General features: G+C 38.8%; 3 protein-coding genes across 6 annotated transcripts in view; 2 read left to right on the forward strand and 1 right to left on the reverse strand.

Annotated features, from left to right (window-relative positions):
• The window catches only part of LOC111337584 (uncharacterized), a 32,341-nt gene extending 28,556 nt beyond the window's left edge, over positions 1 to 3,785 (forward strand). For both annotated transcript variants that reach the window (XM_088729989.1, XM_088729990.1), the window contains exons 16-18: positions 323 to 496; positions 961 to 1,142; positions 3,129 to 3,785. In XM_088729989.1, the coding sequence (XP_088586115.1) occupies positions 323 to 496; positions 961 to 1,142; positions 3,129 to 3,468 (696 nt within the window). In that variant the 3' untranslated portion in view covers positions 3,469 to 3,785. The remainder of the gene's footprint in view (positions 1 to 322; positions 497 to 960; positions 1,143 to 3,128) is intronic.
• A 716-nt stretch (positions 3,786 to 4,501) lies between these two features.
• LOC111337581 (matrilin-1-like) lies at positions 4,502 to 12,818 on the forward strand. Its single transcript, XM_088729991.1, has 8 exons — positions 4,502 to 5,006; positions 6,771 to 6,845; positions 7,316 to 7,740; positions 8,651 to 8,810; positions 9,438 to 9,862; positions 10,672 to 10,825; positions 11,378 to 11,566; positions 12,249 to 12,818. The coding sequence occupies exons 1-8, from the start codon at positions 4,922 to 4,924 to the stop codon at positions 12,338 to 12,340; spliced, it is 1,605 nt and encodes a 534-aa protein (XP_088586117.1). The 5' UTR covers positions 4,502 to 4,921; the 3' UTR covers positions 12,341 to 12,818.
• A 1,735-nt stretch (positions 12,819 to 14,553) lies between these two features.
• On the reverse strand, positions 14,554 to 17,036 carry LOC111337591 (transmembrane protein 121B-like). 3 transcript variants are annotated; one of them, XM_088729994.1, is made up of 2 exons: positions 16,330 to 17,036; positions 14,554 to 15,775 (listed from the first exon to the last, which is right to left on the reverse strand). In XM_088729994.1, the coding sequence occupies exon 2, from the start codon at positions 15,681 to 15,683 to the stop codon at positions 14,610 to 14,612; it is 1,074 nt and encodes a 357-aa protein (XP_088586120.1). In that variant the 5' UTR covers positions 15,684 to 15,775; positions 16,330 to 17,036; the 3' UTR covers positions 14,554 to 14,609. The 3 variants fall into 3 exon arrangements, with proteins under 3 accessions (XP_088586120.1, XP_088586119.1, XP_088586118.1); XM_088729993.1 differs by having other exon boundaries at positions 16,152 to 17,036; XM_088729992.1 differs by lacking the exon at positions 16,330 to 17,036 and adding an exon at positions 15,883 to 16,011.
• Positions 17,037 to 18,784: the final 1,748 nt, after the last annotated feature.

Below are 18,784 nucleotides of genomic sequence, written 5' to 3' on the forward strand. Positions count from 1 at the left end.
AGGGAAAAATACTCTTGTACAAATTCCTTTCACCTCATGAAATAAAAAGAACTCATTTTAATAGAAACTCTTTGTGAAGAAACGAACTTAAAAAAAGTGAGGCCGCAAAAAAAAAAGTCAATTTGTGTTTCGTTTCTTTTTGCAAGTGGAGATTACTGGGGTAAGCCTCAAACTTATTAAGTCCTCTCCTTTTCCCTTGATCGTTTCTAAAATATCCAACATTTTCTAATCATACTCGCTCATCTTGCGATGTACACTTCAAGACTACTTTTAGATTTCCTCTTTTAATTTCTACGCTCAAGCTTTTCATTTTTCTCCGCAGTATTTCATGGGATATGACGAACTTCTGACACGAACATTACATCTGAGCGTGTGGCATAAAATGATTGGACGAAACTGTTTCTTGGGTGAAATTAAGATTCCAATGAACGATTTTGTTGAAGCTGGAAATTCGCTCGAGCGACCGGTAGCTAAATGGTTTAATCTGACCGAGAAGGTAAGAGTTGATTTCGCAAGTCTGGTCAACAGAGAACCACTCCTTTCCTTGCAATGTCACTTTTAGCCTGCTGCTGTCTCGAGCGTAAGCTTCATATGCCAATATAGGTAAGGATATAGTTACCATCGTTTATAAATCTCGTTTTCTCAAAACATCAACGAGCTAAAGTATGCTCGAACAACAACTTGCAACTATCATACCATCTTAAAACGAACTTGTGGAGACTATAAGTTATATCAATTTTGTGTTGATGGAGGATAATTCAATAGGGGCTTGCGATATGATACATTACGTGCAGTCAGAGTGAGGGAAGCTTAATTTGGTGAACAGTCACGACCGACTGCGAGACTTACATGTATGTACTTGTGGCGTAGGGGATATACCTCACAGAGATATATCTCGAGCTCAAGATGATAAGCCAAAAAGCCATTTGAAAAGATGGGCGTTTCTTTTTCCTTAAATAGACCGACGAGACGGATGGTCTGCCTTCAATTCCTTGTGAACTAGTTTTGTCTTTGAAATACGTCACGGCTGACAAAGTGAAAAAGAAAGGAAGAACTAAAGGTGAATTACATGTACATCTGTTGGAGGCCAGGAATCTGCCAGGAATGGATGCTAATGGGATGTCTGACCCGTACTGCAAATGGTAAGAACACGACAAAAGGAGTTTCGATGTGAATTTCAAATGTAATGTCCTTTATAGGAAGCATGCGTGCGCCCTCACCTGTCGGTTACAAGACTAAAAATCGACATCAAATATAAAGACTGCAGTATCTCCACTTTCCCTTAATATTTCAGCATGTTGCGCTCAGGGCACTGCACCGCTTCGTGCCTCCCATCTTCAGCATGTATCGGAAGAAGATTTCACTGAATTCAAATAGACTTCTGAATTTAGCAGGCCGTACAGTGAAATACGGCCTACTTAATTAATTAACAAATGGTAAACACCATGTGGTGTTTATCACTTGTTTCGTTTCATGGCATAACATCAATCGATACAGTGTGGAAAAAGAGTTCCCTTTCATTTAACACTAAAATCTTACGTGACCAGGAAAAACAAGCGCGCAGAAACTTGTCTTTGCATTTTCTCATGACAGCATCGTACACTAATGGGCAAACGAATTGACCAATCAGAGCGCGCGCGCTTTACTTTGGTTATGTTATAATCAATCATAGCGCACATACTAACTGAGAGGTAAAATAATTAAAATTCAGTGGACCGGGTTCGAGCCCCAACCGGGTTCTTTTGTTGCGTTTTTAGGAAAGACGTTTTACTCTCGAAGTGTCTCTGTCCATCCAGGGTTACAAATGGTGCAAAAAAATTGGCAGGGAAACTTGTTAAGGTGGCTGAACACAGTTTTTGACAACTGTGTTTCTTTCACCATTTTCTCTAAAACCCATGGATCTCTCGGTCGCCAAAACTGACAGCAAGCAAGTTAACAACACAAACTTTGTATTTTTGATAGTTAAGCTGACGTAGTGCCCGGTTTTGTGGTCTATCTTTGTGCAGTGTCTATCCAGGGTGAATTGGGGGGGGAGGGGTGGTGCCTCGCATGGACCTTGTGTTTCGTTCGCACTAACCCTTTTGGGCCTAGTCACACCCGGTAAAGTCGTTAAAACAAAACAAAACAAAACAAAACAATACATGAATAAATATAAACAGGCCTTTAAAATCGCTTTTGTTTATTTGTAGAAAATCTTGTCATTAGATTTTCTTCATAATTTGCATGCAACGAGCTTGTGACGATACTCACAAGTTAACACCATTTTGCTAACAATTAAACAGAGATCTTTAATTATCCCTTGTTGAAGGTTCACTCGATTATCTAGAATTTCCTTTGTTAAAATCAATTTTTTTCAATACTCCAGTTAATTATTTCCTAAAGTATTTTCGTGCCAAATTTCGTGAAATTCTAATGAGTGGTTCTCAAGAAATAGGCCTATTTCCGAGAAAGCAATTTTCCATTCAATCGCAATTTTTTAGTTGCTACGCATGCGCTGCATTTAACTGGGTTCTTTCGGTAACGACGAAAAAGCTGAGAATTGCTGGGTCCTTTGCACCGTTAACTTTCCTAACATGTCTTTGTTATAAAAGATTAAAGCCCTCAATACACTGCCCCAACTATAGAGAAAAATAGCACAGATAGTGTGGATACGTGTTGAGTAAATAAAATGACCGCTCTATTGACGGCACGTTTGTTTTTTGCAACCTTGTGCGCGCGCTGAATTGCATCAGCAAAAAGCGCGCGCGAAAACTGCGTTCAGCCACCTTAACACTTTCACTCCCAAGATTTCATTCATAATTCTCCTTACTGTCTGCTGTACAATTCTTATGATGTTATTTTAGAGAATTTGTTATTGGATCAACCTATAATCCCCTCACTGATATTTTCTTTGTTCTCATCACTTGTCTGCTTGATGTTGCACTGATATGATAAGGAGAAATTCTGTCTTGGTTACCAATGGGAGTTAAAGGGACTAAGGTTGTGTCCTTTCAGGAGTTCATGTTACGGCATAAGTTCTGGTAATAACGGGAAGTTGTACTTATACAGCTTAACTTATTTAAAATTTTGAATTGAGTCATAATATTTGCATGTTTTTTTTTTTTTGTTTCTGTTTTTTTTTGTGCCAGTCTTTTATTACCAGACAAGAAAGGTAAAACTAAACACAAGACACCAGTGATAAAACGAACCCTGAACCCCACCTTTGATCACAAGTTCAATTATGAAGAACTGTCTCCTGAGGATCTGAAGGAGAGAGTGTTGGAAATCACCATCTACGACTTCGATCTTGCTTCCAGCGACGAGTTCCTCGGCGGCGTGCGTCTAGGCCTGGGTACCAGCTCTAACAAATGGGATGACTCGACCGAAGACGAAAGCCAAATATGGAATACGATGCTAAGTCGGTCTAATGTCTGGATTCAGGTTGTTGTTCCTTTGAGGTCCACCATGGTATCCACGAAAAATATGTGAAATTCTGAAGCGGGAAACAGGATGCAAAATCCAAACACTAAAGCTTAGATGAATCGCGAGGAACACATAATTATTTACTGGTGAAAATGCCGACAGAAACCTTGGAATTCACTCAAAAACTGCGGTGATCTATCTTGAGATCAATATTGAAATGTAAAAAGTACCATGGTAATGATAATTTATCATAGAGTTTCACTTTTCATCTCAAGTAACAACCAATTTCATTTTGATAGCACTGAATTTCAAAAGGTGCTCTTTCTCATGAAAAGAGATATATTTTAAGAATAAAATCGCCTGTAGAATGTAAAAACCTTACAGCAGAAAGGATTGTCAGCCTCTAGAGCTTTATGATTTCTCGAACTGAACGATTTTCTTCAACATGCCGCAACCAAATCAGATGATATCATGATGCAGCTACAAGAATTTGATCAGGGAACGATAATAGTTTGAGAACTATTTATGATCACTGTCAATGATAAACACGCCAGAGAGCTTTGGAAGAATTATTATAGTTGTTCTGGTTCGATTTATGAATGCATAAAAAAAAAAAAGAAAAAAATCTGACTCAAAAAATTACTTTCAGGTATAAATTTAATCCTAAAAGATTTTCTTCCATAATCTTAAGTTGAGATAACGAAGAGAAACATGCCTTTTCTCGCACTCGCAACGACGAAGAAACAGTCCAACTCGATAAATATGCTACATGTATTTCAAAATGGTACATATAGAATATCGTATATTTTAGGCTTAGCTGCAACTAAGCCTGTTATTGTGACAAAAAAGGCTCAGCTTTAGTCGCGTATTTTCCTCCTCTACCCAATCATGATTTAATGATTTCCAAAACTCAAAAGCAAGCGCCTTTTACTAGAGTTTCGCGCCGATGGAAACTTATTTTACACTATAATTTGGATATATCAACAAAGTTGAAATGGTAAATTGGCCACCGTAACGATTACAAAAGCTGACGTTTCGAGCGTTAGCCCTTCGTCGGAGCGAAGGGCAATGACGAAGGGCTAACGCTCGAAACGACAGCTTTTGTAATCGTTACGGTGGCCAATTTACCATTTCAACATTGTTGATATATCCAAATTATTTCGTTACTCCCACCGACGCAGCCCCAAACAGTTTCTTTCGAAGCTATCAGCCTTTATTTTACACTAATTCGGAGCTCCTTTGATAAAACACTTGGATGGCTTAACTATGACGAACAGACAATGCTGTCAGTGATCTCAGTTCTCCTGCAAACTCTCTTAATTTTTACTTCTGTACAGTTGAAAGTGGATGCCAATATCATTTGTGAATGCTCAACAGGTTTTTCCGTTTTCCAATTTAGTCTATAATCATGCGAAACCATGCGTGAAAAAGTGACAGTTTGTACAGGGTGTCATTCAAAGATTCTCTGCAAAGGTTATTGGCCAATGAGTGAGTGACGTATTGTTAAAGGTACCAGCACATGTGTAAAGTAATCGTTGTCAACGCTTTGCATAGCTTTTTCGTGTGTCATCCCTTGAGCAGGGTCACCCTTTGGCGTAATATTGGTAAGTATTTTACAGCTTTGCTGTTTGGTAAGAGAAATTTGTGAGTTGTATGATATTTTGCTTCTTGAATATTGTCCTGAAAACTCACTAGGTACAATTTCTGCACTGGTCGTCGGCCAGTTTTCCCGATTGCTAAGCCCTTCGCAAATACTGTTTCGCTCTCCTTCTCTAAAAAAAAAAAAATGCTTGGTTGCACGGTTGTTATTTCCTATAGCTCTGGAAAATAATCGTTGTTTGGTAAACAGTTTAACGTGTTTCGGGGTAAACATAACAGTATTTTAAAGACGACCATGTACATACTTCAAATTGGTTCATACTTATCTATAGGTGTCAATATTATTGTTCATCAGGATGCTTTTGTTCTACACCATCGATCTACCGCACAAATGGGACAAATTTTCCTGTCGAAAACAACAATTGACACAACCGACTTCATGCAATTGTTGTGAAAAGTTCACAGCCGAACAGTGACTGAACGCGACAGTCGATCTACACGTCGATCAGTTTTATAGCTAGTTATAAAATTAAAAACAAATTTTTTTCTGTCGACGAGAAAATACACCCTAATCGACCAATTTAATTATGTGACGAAATGAACTCATTAGACAGAGCTGTTTGCATTAAGACCATTGCCATTTGGAGTAACTAAATCCTACCACGCTTTTTCATTCAAGAGAAAAATTCCGCATAGCGCCTCGAAACGATGAAATAAAAAAAGTCGACAGAAAAAGCACCAGTTTCCTTTTCCGTTAATTGCTTCTGATGATGAGAAGATAATATAATTTAATAAGCTGTGCGTCATCTACTTGAAGCTAAGGTGTTCGCGATAGTTATAAGGCATTGTATGGCAGGTTTTGAATTTTAATAATTTAGTTTTTGTCTAGTCAAAGCTAAAAAATGAAACCTGATTGCTCTTGACTGACTCGTTTTGGCCATGAAAAACCACACACGAAACCAGCCAGTTTACAAAGTGCCAATCATGAGCTATTGTTAAACCGCACGTAAACCATTCTTTCTAATTCTCCTTTGTTTTCGGGCTTATCAATGACGCAATGTGCACCATAGCTCATAATAATCGATCACAACATTATCTTTTGAGAAAACTGCCGGAGCTGGAGAATGTTTGCCCACGGTTAACGTTTGCGAGTCCCAATGTTATTAACAGTATTTTCTCACGCCTGGTCCTTTACATCACGTGTGCTTGGCAGACACACATAAAAAAGGAATAAGAAATGGCCTTTGGCGTTAGCAAGAGAATATGAACAGACGATATTCTCCCGGGACTAGGGAGTAGTTGGCGAGGTACAAAACAATCCTTGATGCAAAGGAAATATTTCGGCGCATCCGTTGTAGGGCCCAACTGAAAAAATCGTGCTACAACCTCAGAAACTTTCGCCAATTAAAAAAGACAGCTGAATTTTCAAGTGCCGACTAGAACTTCTAGAGAGTTTTTTATATAAGTTAGGTACCCCTTCAATTTTTCTCTTTTCCGGTGCCATTTGCTTCTGAGCAAAACCTTTTGGTAAAACACTCTCGACAACAATGCCAGGGAATCTCTGATTTTCCCCATTAAGTTGAATACCCAAAAAAAAAAAAGTAAATAAAATAAAATACACGCGGAAATTTGATCTTCGAATTCCTGCACAATAGTACTAGTGTTCCCGAGAATCGTCAGTCCCACAGAAGTACGCGGACACGAGGTTCTTACGTTCTGCAGAAGAGGATTATTTGAGAATGCCTCAAATCGTATAAATGTTTTCATAGGTGTGCTCTGCAAGATGTCTTTGGTGTGGCTTTTGGCACTTTTGGCAGCCATTGTACCATTCAATGATGCCTCTGGTAAGGAACTTCCTTATCACGATAGGAAGAGAGAGTTTAAGCCATAATGGGAAAATAAATAAACAATAACAACAACTCTACAGCTTACCCGTGTTTCGTTATATGGGGCTCCCGCATTTTTATCACGGTTTTGACCATCAAGCTCCTCTTAACATTCATTAATCTCACCCACCCACGAACTAACTCCTTAGGTTACTTTAGCCAGACCGTCAGACCGTCAAACTGTCAGACGACAAACTGTCAGACTGTTATACTGACTAGCAGACAGACACTTTTTTCGGACAGACAGAAGGACCGCTCGGGTCTGTCAATCCAGCTCTACATTAGTCGATCTGCAATCATAGTCAAGACTGCTAAAGACACCCCTGAGTCAAAAGCTTAAAGTGATCTCAAGCGATCAGTCTTCATTCCCTCTCTGAAAAGAAAAAAAAGAGCACAATAATTATCGCTCCACTTTTCTATTGTTTTAGATCGGGACTTATTGAAGTGTAAACACCTAGACTTGGGTCTGGTGGTCGACACAACGAAAAGTATACGATGGAAAAACGTTCCGTATCTTAGAAGATCCCTTAAACAACTGATAAAGGCACTTGAAATCTCCGCGGATGGTACGCACGTCTCTCTCGAGACATTCGCCAATGACAGCAACTTACTAAACACCTTCAAAGACGAAAATTTCCATTACACTAAAGCCATGACAAAACTGATCCAAAAAGGTATTGGGAAACTCTCCATGCCCACCCGACTCGATCGAGCGCTTTTCATCGCTGATCAAAAGATGTTTACCGAAGAGAATGGTGACCGTGCAGGCGTGCAAAGCGTGATGGTACTGTTTACTGACGGAAAGTCGCATCCGCGAACCAAAGATTTCGAGTCAGCGGTAAATTCTTTAAAGGTGAGGGAAATTGGAAGGAGGGCGTTTGGGGGACACACGAAAAGTTATGATGTCTATTTATTTTCGAGTTCCGTCCATGTTTTCATCGTGATCCCAAAAATGCTTCGTTATTCTCATCAAAACAGCGCAAAAAACTTACGAGGCGCGAGGATTGATGGAGATTTTAGAATGTATTAAAAGGAGAGGGATGATGGTTTTAATGAAAAAGGAAAACGTTGAAATTCAAAAGTAACCTGATATTAAGTGAGGCTGGAAAATCAGCGACAAAGAAAGCGCATCACATCCAGCTACCCCTTAGTTCCTCGACAAAATTTCGAAGAGTTACAGTTTACATTACTGTACTTTTTCGTCTCCTGCGGTTTTAAGTCAGGTGTTGCAGTTCTTCCTCCGCCTTTGAATACGGGCATAGGTTTCCTTTTCATTGTTTGGCTCAGCTCAGCCTTGCTGCTATCACGCAGCGTATTCCCACACAATATGTCAACTGAGGGCATGTCGACAGTTAGCTGAGAACTGAGTTGGTTTTGCTTCAATGCGCTCTATGATTGGTTTATATAATTAATCTTGTGCCAAACTCTCAACCAATCAGATTCAAAACTACAATCAATCGCGCCTCGGTCACGTGCAATTCTCCGCGCCTTCGGCAAGTTTTTTACTTTGGGTTTTTAGCGGCTGGTAAGGGTATTATTATTTGTTTTAACATTATATTATGAGTCCACTTTATTCCATGTCCCTCGAGACCCAAATATCAGTTGAAATACACCGTGGTTTCTAATTCGCCTTTCAGTAAACGATATTTTCTCGGGAAAAAAAACAAAACAAAAGAAAACAAAATAAAGTACACTTGAATCATTAACTATGTTTGCCTGCAGGAACCTGATTGGTAAAATAGCTGTGCTTCTTTCATTTTCAGGAAAAAGGAGTCCGTATAATTGTTGTTGCAGTTGGCAAATTTTCCACTATTGATAGGTACAAAGCTGTTTTACGCAGCATCGGAGGAAACAATGTTATCTATAAAGATGATTATAGAGACCTCGTCACCGTCACAGAAGACATCAAAAGGTTTATTTTCCGTGAGTAATAAATTCGATTTCCTTTTTCAAAGTTATCAGAGCAAGATACAATTTCCATGTTGTCTTTGAAGATTTGTTTTTCCTTCATTTTGTTCTCGGAAAATCTCCCTTATCTTCCTATACATCGGGTGACAGAAGGACTTAATTATATAGAGTTACAGAAGGCTAGCACTATCAATGGTTTTTTTGTAGGACAACGGAGAGCTATATAGGGCCACATGTAGGGATCTATCCAAGCTATGAATGGTTATAAAAGCTTACTATACGTTCACAGTATGAAAATACGAGACAATTTGAATCATGTATCACAGAACGCTCGTGCAAATGACAAATCAGTATATCAAGTATGGTTACACACTCCACTTTAACCCTTTCACTCCCTTTTGCTCCCAAAATATCTTCTAAGCAATTCTTCTTACTGTCTTGCATACAAGTCTTATTGTGTTAGCTCGGAGATTTTGGTACTGGATCAACTAATAATCTCCTAATTGATGTTTTCTCATCATTCGACTGCTTGAAACTTTATTGATATTGTAAGGAGAAATTCTGTTTAACGGTTGACAATCAAAGTTGATGTTCTTTACTTTACTTCACGCCAAAAAGTTTTTATTTCTGAATAATCCATAGCACCAACACCTTGTGAGTCACGAGATCTTGATGTTGCGTTTCTGGTCGACCGCACTCAAAGTCTTAGGATAGAGAGTTTTAGACTACTGAGGGGCTTTCTCTTGGAGATCGTCGATACCTTAGATGTTGGACCTAACGCTACACATACTGCAATCATTTTGTTTGCCAAAAGACCCACGGTGCTAAACACGTTTAAGGATATTGATTACCACAGCAACGAAGCCTTGTACCGTCTTATTAGTAATATATCAGTGTCGCTTGGGGACAGGACTTTTATCGACCGAGCTCTAATGGCTGCCAATGAAAAACTGTTTACCGAGGAGGGTGGGGACAGGCCTGGTTTCCCCAATGTTCTGGTTCTAATGACGGATGGAAAGACAAATGAAAACTCCACAAATTTCTCCGAGATAATTCCGCTTTTAAAGGTTAGTATGTTCAGCCAGTATACCTTGGAATCGCAGTGATAAATGTTTGGAATATTCAACATCGAAAGGGGATTTGAGTGAATCCACTTTTACCAGTTTATCAGGACTACAAACAGAATACAATTGAACACCGCAAATGGGAGGTGTAAAGGGGGATATGATCATGAAATGTTCATACACGAGAGAAATTTTCTGTGAAGGCTTTTCACGGTGATAAGCCGAAACTGACGAGAAATGCAGTCGAGAAAAATATCAGAAGCTCTGCTAGATCAGGAGTGTTTTTCATCTCCATAGTCAAGACATGAATTCGAGAAAGCGGTGTTTAACTGCATTTCGTGTTAGTTTTGATAAAAAATAATTGAAAATATTGATTGAAAATAATCCTGCACGTTTTGTTTTGCTCAGAGCATGCAGTTTGAGGGAATTTGTTTTTCTCGGTTTTTTTTTAAATTTTGATTAAGTTCAAGCAAGACGCTTAAACATTCAGTTCAAACCAGACCAGTCATTCTTTTCAAACCAGACCAGTCACTCTTCATATTACAAATCATCAGCTCTTTTAATGCTCGTGAACTATATATAATTATTTTAGAACAATTTAACGTCAAAGAACCAAGTCCTTTGAGCTTCATCTAACCATGAATCGTAGATCCAGTGCAATCATCCAAATTACACGCAGAAAAAAGTCTTCAAGTTGAAGACATGAAAAATCACAGAAGCTTCTAAAGTTGGCGTTTCCTTCCCTCGGCTCCCATCCTTCGTTTGAGTTTCACACGGTTCTTATTAAGGTAATGTCAACGCTTCTCTTTCAGGAAAAGAAAGTTCACCTTGTGGCTGTGGGGATCGGAAAGGAAATAGGAGAGAATGAGCTGATCAGTATTGCTGGAAATAAAGAGAATGTACACCTTGTTACCAGCATCAAGGGTTTGCCAGATTTGTTCTCAAAAATGCTCAACGAAACGTGCAGTAAGTGATAACGTAACGCTGTTTTACAACTCGCTGATTTCAATACCATAGCTTTTTGACCTCCTGATTCAGTGGTGTGTGTTATGACGCAGACTTAACTTGTAAACGGAGGACTTATCGTATCATAATGATGTCATTACCCAAGTCCACCTCTCCACACGTCCCGTCTTCAAAACATCGTCTACGTTGATACTCTTTTCTCTGGTTTGTCTTAAAACCAACCATTATCTTAGCATTGTCAAAAATTACAATCATCTATCAAATTTGGGGAAGTGAGAGTTAATTCGTTTTGCTCGGAAATATTAAGGAAGAGAGGGAAACGTTTACTGGACGTAGAGGTTCTACTGAATAACGTATTTTTCAAGTATACGCTGAAGATGGTTTTTTTTTTAAGCACCGGTGCTGCATGAAAAACGAATTCAAAACAGCAACCTTGAGTTTTAACTACGCTTTCCTCTCTGGCAAGCTTCTCAAAAATGACTGAACGACTTATGGTTATAGAGGCCACGTTCTTGAGTCCCTTCGCCCACAGCATATATTTTTCTCTTGCAGGTGTTGACGGGGGATTTTCTCGCTGGGGTTCCTGGTCTGAATGTGACGTGAAGTGTGGTGAGGGACGACAGAATCGGAAAAGGACTTGCTCAAATCCTTCTCCTCGGGGGTATGGAGAAGACTGTGTTAGCGATCGAGAGGAGGTCAGACCATGTAACGAGGAACCTTGTGTTTCTGGCGTCGTCGAAGGTAAGTATTTCGGTGCAGGTCATGTGAACCTGGCCTTTAGCCTGGGTCTGGATGCTCGTGTATTTATGCGTGACGTCTTCAACAGTGCTGAGAGCGCTACATCATCCGGCCTGCATCACATAGGGGCTGAAATTGTTGTTGTTTTCGTCCTTGATCCCATGACCATTAAATTGGATTCTCCAATTTCCCTCGTCCAACGAATTCAGACCAATTAAATTTCACTTGCATCTAGAGAAAGAACATCTAGAGATATTCTATTGCCACCTTTTGTCCGAATTTTAATTCATCGATGAGTTACTTATGCAATGCCGTCTGCATCTTTGAAAAAATTAGCTTAAACTGAATTTATCAAGTTCGTCGATTCAAATCACAGTGTCAGTCTTTTCTGTTCTAAGTCATTTGCGTTCCCCTTAGCGATTCTTTTCTTTCAACTTTCCCTCACAACTTTTTTTTTATAATGCTTCTTTATGGATCAATGGAATTTTATACGAGGCTTTGAATGGAGAGAAGGGAACGGAAAGCATGGACTGAACAACTTTAACATAAGGACAAAATTTGTGCTAACTCAGCTAGCCCCCTTTAAAATAAGCGATTACAAAGCTTTGGATGAAATGAGAAATATTTTAGCAATTTTTTAAGACCTACTCTTCTGATCTCCAGTGCACTATTGCTAATTACACAGGTGACCCAGGACTTACCGGATTCAAGCTTCCAACGCTGACCAAAAGTAATGGTCTTCATCGGATTACAACTGGTGGAGCTAAACCAGAGTAAGGCTGGTTGCACTGTGATGTATTATGTAAACTGTACATGTTTGCTCGTGGCTCATGTTGAAAAGGGGCTGCATTTCGTGAATTTCCATGTTTTTGTAGATCAAAAAGTCACTACACCATAACCAATTGAATATCACCGACAAAATTTTGAACTTCAGTTTTATGCTTGAACTGCAGTGTGGTTATCGACAAGACGTTATTATTATGTGCTAACCTCATCTCTAACACTTTGGCTATTGCGAGTAAGGCAGTTCAAAATGGTTTTTTTTTTTTTTTGACATACCACTGAGACATTTGACAGATGTTTACTTCGACGCTTCTGTAGTGTATAGGATGCCAACGAGCATGTAATATGCGCGATGTAATGTGATGCGTGATGGTGTGATGTAATACCCTCGAGACCTGCATATATATACAGCGTGTGTTTAATTATTTAGTTAGTTCTCTTAGGTACGTGAATAAAACCGATTCCATTTTAACCGCTGTGTACTACAGCTTTTTCGTGTGCTCTTTAGAAAATGGTGCGGTAATCATTTCACTGCATATAAGGACACTATACCGACGCCACTGTCTTTTTGAAACACCCTTGACTTCTAAGTTTCTTAACTCAAAAACGAGCACAGGGAGTCTAATGTTTTGCGATCAGCAATCGTAGTAGTAGTACATGAAGGTAATGACATCTAGTTATCTTTGTTATAAGAACTTTCTAACACTCTTTTAGTGTAAAGCTGACCTATCTTTATTCCTCTTTCTTACACAACTTTCTACCTTGGAACTAGCTCAGATCTGAGCAAGATATCTTAGGAGGAAAAAGCTTTTGAAGACTGTTGTATAACAACAGAATAAACAGAAAATTCAGAGAAGAAAGGGCGTACCCAAGATACCGCCTCTAAAAGAGCTAACGGCTGTTCGTATAAGTTACCTAATTATAAATTCAAAGCGAAGTACTTGTTGTTTACATCTTTGGTCGCCTCTAAAGAAGAGACGTTGAACATGCTAAATTAAGATTTAAGAAATATTTTCTTGATCGGGAATTCGACGTGGAGTTCAACCAAAAACGAGAATTTCAAAGGGGTTGAAATTACTGAATAAGGTTAATTTCCAGGAAATTCCTGTGCGGAATCGATTTTTATAAGGTGAGGTCATTGAAACAGCTTTTCGCAAGATAACAGAAACACCCGTTTACGTAGAAACACCTGTCTCCATGTCAAACTCACGGCTACAACAAGAAAGTCAAGAAAAGGTGACAGAAATAGTAATGTGAGGGAGGACCACCAAAAAAGGACCACCGGCCAAAAGCAAAAAGAATGATCAACCTGCTCATCACAGTTTTTTACTGAATGGCTTATAGTAATACGTTATTTCCATTCATTTTGAACACTTAAATAAGTTTAAAAATGCACATATACGAAAAACTCTTGCTAGATGTCATCTTTGTCTTTTAACATCCTGAGCAAGCCAGTTTCTCTTAATAGACATGTAAAAATAATCAGCAGATGTTTCAACGCAGTGATGTTGTCATCACCCTAATTTAAAATTAGCGTTTGGTGACTCTGGAGTGACTTCAAAACGTTTGAATTGACTTTCTACAGCCAATCTTCACAGTTTTTTTCCTTTTTTAACAAACATGTTTAATTTTGGCAACCTTGATAATACATTCAGCCCGGCCCAGCTTTCTTTCATATTAAATCACGAAAACCGCAGAATGCCTACCATGTAGTTAGACTACTTGAACTCCCAGGTTAAAGATGCCTTCAATTTTAATTCCTCTTAATTGTAAGGAAAGAAGAGATCGGAACTTCTCTTTTTAAACAAAAACACTAAGTTATTGGCCCTGTAACTATGAATATTCATGAAAGAAAATGCAGGTGTCCTCAGAATACTGAAAATGTTTTTTTCTTAAAAGAAATTATCTTTCCTCTCGTCGTTTTTACTTCATCATTTTAATTGGATTACTCACGCTTTGCTTAAATTGAAAATGACAAAAAGACTGCCTAAAGTCAATACTGTAATAAATCGGTTACGAACATTCTTATTTTGCGAGATTGTTTTGACTTATATGAGAACGATCCTTCGCAGTAAAGCACTATTTTGACTTATCCTTCACTTAAAACATGGAGGTACAGACTTCTGCATTTTAAAATAAACTAAGGTAACTCGGGAGTTTGAGAAACTGTGACATGTACACGTATTCGATTTTTCCTTTTCAAAATGTTCTTACACGGTTTCTGTTTAATGGTGTTTTTTTTTTTCTTTTTTTAATGCACGCGTCAAACATAGGTTTTAATCGGCGAAATGTTCTCAGTGACTTGAAAATTGTGTACTGTCTTATTAAAATTACTGCGATTAGTTTTAGAATAATGACCGTCCAGCTCTAAATTTATCATTTCATTTCCTATTTCATCTCGCTTGATCGTTTTTAAATTTTCATTTATTGTGCCACACATCTTAAGGTGTGGTTTGAAAAAGTCTTTGGCAAAAGTCCTTGAGCAGTGTTGACACTTTCTCGGTTTTTGTTCACCAAAGAACTCCATAATTTCGATAACTCCCATCACAATCGCCAGAACATTTTTGGCCAACAACACCGATACATCAAAGTGATACCCATGCCACAATATCAGCCTTAAAACCGAAAAAGGAACGTTGACGAAAAACATAAAACTACACACATAGATGAATTTAAACGATATCGGAGACGTTTCTCCACTTTCGTGAAACTTGTTGAACTTCAACTCGAATAAGGCAAAGGTTGGAAGGAAAATATTCATGCAAGAAAAAGCGAGGATGGCATGTCCCAATTCGATTGGGATCTTTTCCTTAGCAAAAAGATACTCCAGCATTTCCACGCTGTCAAACAGATCAAGAGTTACAGCTGCTGTCATTTTCTCCAGGTAATATCTTCGTCGCGAATGTGATTTTGCATCGTGATGCGCGTAAATCAGAAACAGAAATAACATTGGTGTCAGGCAAAGGTTCATTTTCAGCGTGTTTGGTCCAAAGATCATTTTCTCGTCTAGTAACGAGGCTTTGAACTCAAACAGAGTAGCTACCTTTGGCACTAAATGGAGCGAATAAACTATCCAAGAGAGATAGGCCAACTTAATCTCATCTTTGTTTTCTTCGGAGAGAGACTGAGGCAGTTTTTGGCTGTTCCTTTGCGATATTTTCATTGTAAACATCCAGGTGGATAAAACTATAACATCTGTTACAATCCAAGCAAACCACCACGATGATTCCTCTTTGACGATCAAGTAATAATCAAGGAGCGCTCCTTGAATAACAAGCAAGGTGACAGCAAAAATTCGAGAAAGTGCTCGGCGATAAATCCTTGTTCTACGCGCCATTAGTCGACGGAAATAGTCTCTAGGTTATGATCGTAAATCCCGCCGGTCGACAAAGTGATCTGAGACGTAAAGAACCAACTCTGTCCTCATGCCTGTAAAATGGAAATAACGAATTATAAACATTTTGATATCAGACCCATTAACTTCATCTCAGGGTAAGAGAAACAAATGTTACTTGAAAGTAGTAAACGTCACTAACTGGTCTATTTTACTCATGTCGTTCTCATAGCCCGGAAATTTTTCAGTGGAAGGTTCAAAATTTCTCCTTTCGACCAAGTAACTAGGCCTTCTTTAACCGATGAACATATGTAGATGAATTTTACGAAATGCAAAACCTTTATTAGCAATTTATCAGACAGTGTAAGTTTTCCCTCAAGTGGACTAAAAGTCTCTACAATTTACATTACAAAAGGTTTTTAATTAATTTTGATTTGCATTTCATTTAATCTATGTCGGAAACTGACTCACCTAAATACCAGCGAAATCATTAATGAGTGAAATGCGTGTACATATCTCTTCTTAGATCTGGAAAACCCTGGAAATAAAAATTTTCGTCGTCGGAGGACACTATATCATTACTTATTAATTATGTGCAAGTGATTTCCACGCATTGAACCTCCACGCATTTGCTTATGAATTTCTTTACCCTTTCTGTGACTTGTCTGTATCCTGCCGTTAGGACGACGACTCAATCAATATTTTTGAATAATTCCCTTTGTAAAGAAAATGTAACAGTTTTCAGCATTTCAAGCATTTGTGAATATAGCCTGCGAACAGGCTCCCGGCTTTGAGGGCGCGAAGCAGAGTAACGAAGAAGAACTCCGAGATAAACAACTTGTCAGTTCTCGCGCCAAGAGAGTTTCTAATCTCATGAGCAGATGCAAAAGTTTTTTCTCTGTTGGAAGCAAGGTCAACCTCTTGAGAGCATCTTTCTTGAATCCTGACAATTAACCTCGTTAGCACAAATGGATGCCCTTCTACAGTTCCGGAAAGTAGCCATTAGCTTTCAGTTCCGCTGGCCTGCTTTCGCCAAAAGGACGCCTACACGGCAAATCATCAATTTTTGCATTTTCAGGCGTACATCTATAATTTAAAATAATATCTGTAATTTAACATTTGTTAAAGAAAAGATAAGAAAGAACAACCCGGTTAAGCTCCCTATATTCTTAACCGAAAATAACTACATCCTTTCTCGTTCGGTCGTCTTTCAATGTTGTTCAACTTTCAACTAGCCACTTAACGTTCTTAGCTTATCTTATCCAGCACTAAGTTCATCAAGGTTCCGAAAATAATCTTTGGTCTTAAACTTCTGTTTATGACTTTTAGCTCCTGCGGGAAGCCAACGCATAACCAGTAAATAATTTAAAAGCATTCTGGCCCTCGCCGAAAGCATTTACTAATGCATCAGTAAACTGCGCCTTAGGGCCTGATTACATGAGCCGAGCTGGCCCGGTTAGCCGGGCTGATTTCTTATGTTTTCACGCTTTGGCGAACACCAAAACAAAAGAAATCAGCCCGGCTAACAGGGCCAACCCGGCTCATGTAATCAGGCCCTTAGTGAGAGGGCGATAGCTTTTACGGGGATAGCTTTTACAGGGATAGCTTTTACGGCGATAGCTTTTACGGGTAAACGTTAAAATGTTGGTCATTTTACGGCTAACGGTTAATTTGTTTCCGCTGCGTTTAAACAGTTGACTCTTTTTACGCCTTACGTTAAAAAATTTTTAAACTCTTTGTCCTAACCGTCTAAATTGTGGATTTTTTGTTTGTTTGTTTGTTTTTTTTTTAACACAATTGGCAGTAATGTCGCAATCTAGGACCTCTATGTAAACGCAATTTAGGACCTCTATGTAATCCACTATTGTAATGAAGCTTCCTAATAAAAGATTTTTATTATTATTATTATTATTATTATTATTATTAATCTGATTGTCTTACCGTTGTTGATAAGAGTGCAGACAACGCTGCTCGCGTCAACGTGTCACGTAATTAATGGTCACTTACTAAAAGGATCGTTTTATAAAGGATCGATAATGTGGTCAAAATGCTGCGCATCGCGGGTCCACGAAATTTTGACCACTGTGATGACGAATATCATTGTCGATACTGAATGCCGCTTTACGGCTAACGCCGGTTTGAATCAATTGAGACTCTCTAGTAACACACATTACTTTTTCCGTTGTAGACTCACACTAGATATATCATGTGCATTTAAGTCATCCAGTCTACGAGTACGCATCTCGTTCTCTTGGAGTAAGGTAATAAAAAGGGGTAAAAAAATTCAAATATCGAATACACGACACCCAATTGTACCTCTCATTCAAACCGGACAGTGGGGTTTGTGAGACGAACGCCAGGTGTGCCATGGAGCAGTGAATCAGGACTGTAAGAGCGTGGATGGTTGCTGATAAGCTCAAGCTTAACGAAGGCAAGACCGAGTTCACGCTAATTGGGACCCGCCAACAGCTCTCCAAAGTACAAACTGATAGTCTCTTAGTTGCCAATACTGCCGTGTCGTCTGTAAGCGAAGCTAGAAATCTCGGAGTTTGGTTTGACTCTAAGTTTCAAATTTAAACACTTATTGACAAGACATGCCAGTCAGCGTTTTATCATATCTATGATATAGGACGTATACGTAAATTTTTATCATTTGAAGCTGCAGAGACGTTAGTTCAAGCATTAGTCATCAGCCGCCTGGATTATTGCAATTCAGTCTTATATGGTATACCGGCTATCAGTACACAAATAAACTACAACGCGAGACTTCTCACAAACACGCCACGCTGCGCGCATATCACACCTGTCATGGTAGACCTCCATTGGCTGCCTGTGAAATTTAAAATAATTTTTAAAGTTATCTTATTTACCTTTAAAGCTGTACATGGTCTTGCACCTGCATATATTACTAGTCTTTTATCTCCTAACCAGTCTAGCTAGAACCTAAGGTCTGTTGATAACCACATTCTTGCAAGGCCCAAAATCAAATCAGCCAAGACGACTGAAGACAGAGCCTTTTCGGCTGCTACTCCAGTCTTATGGAATGTATTGCCACCCAGTCTTAGGAATATCGGTAGTATTACTTTATTCAAGAATCAATTAAA

Source organism: Stylophora pistillata, chromosome 8 (genome assembly GCF_964205215.1).
Source record: "Stylophora pistillata chromosome 8, jaStyPist1.2, whole genome shotgun sequence".
In the NCBI taxonomy this organism is placed as follows: Eukaryota; Metazoa; Cnidaria; class Anthozoa; order Scleractinia; family Pocilloporidae; genus Stylophora; species Stylophora pistillata.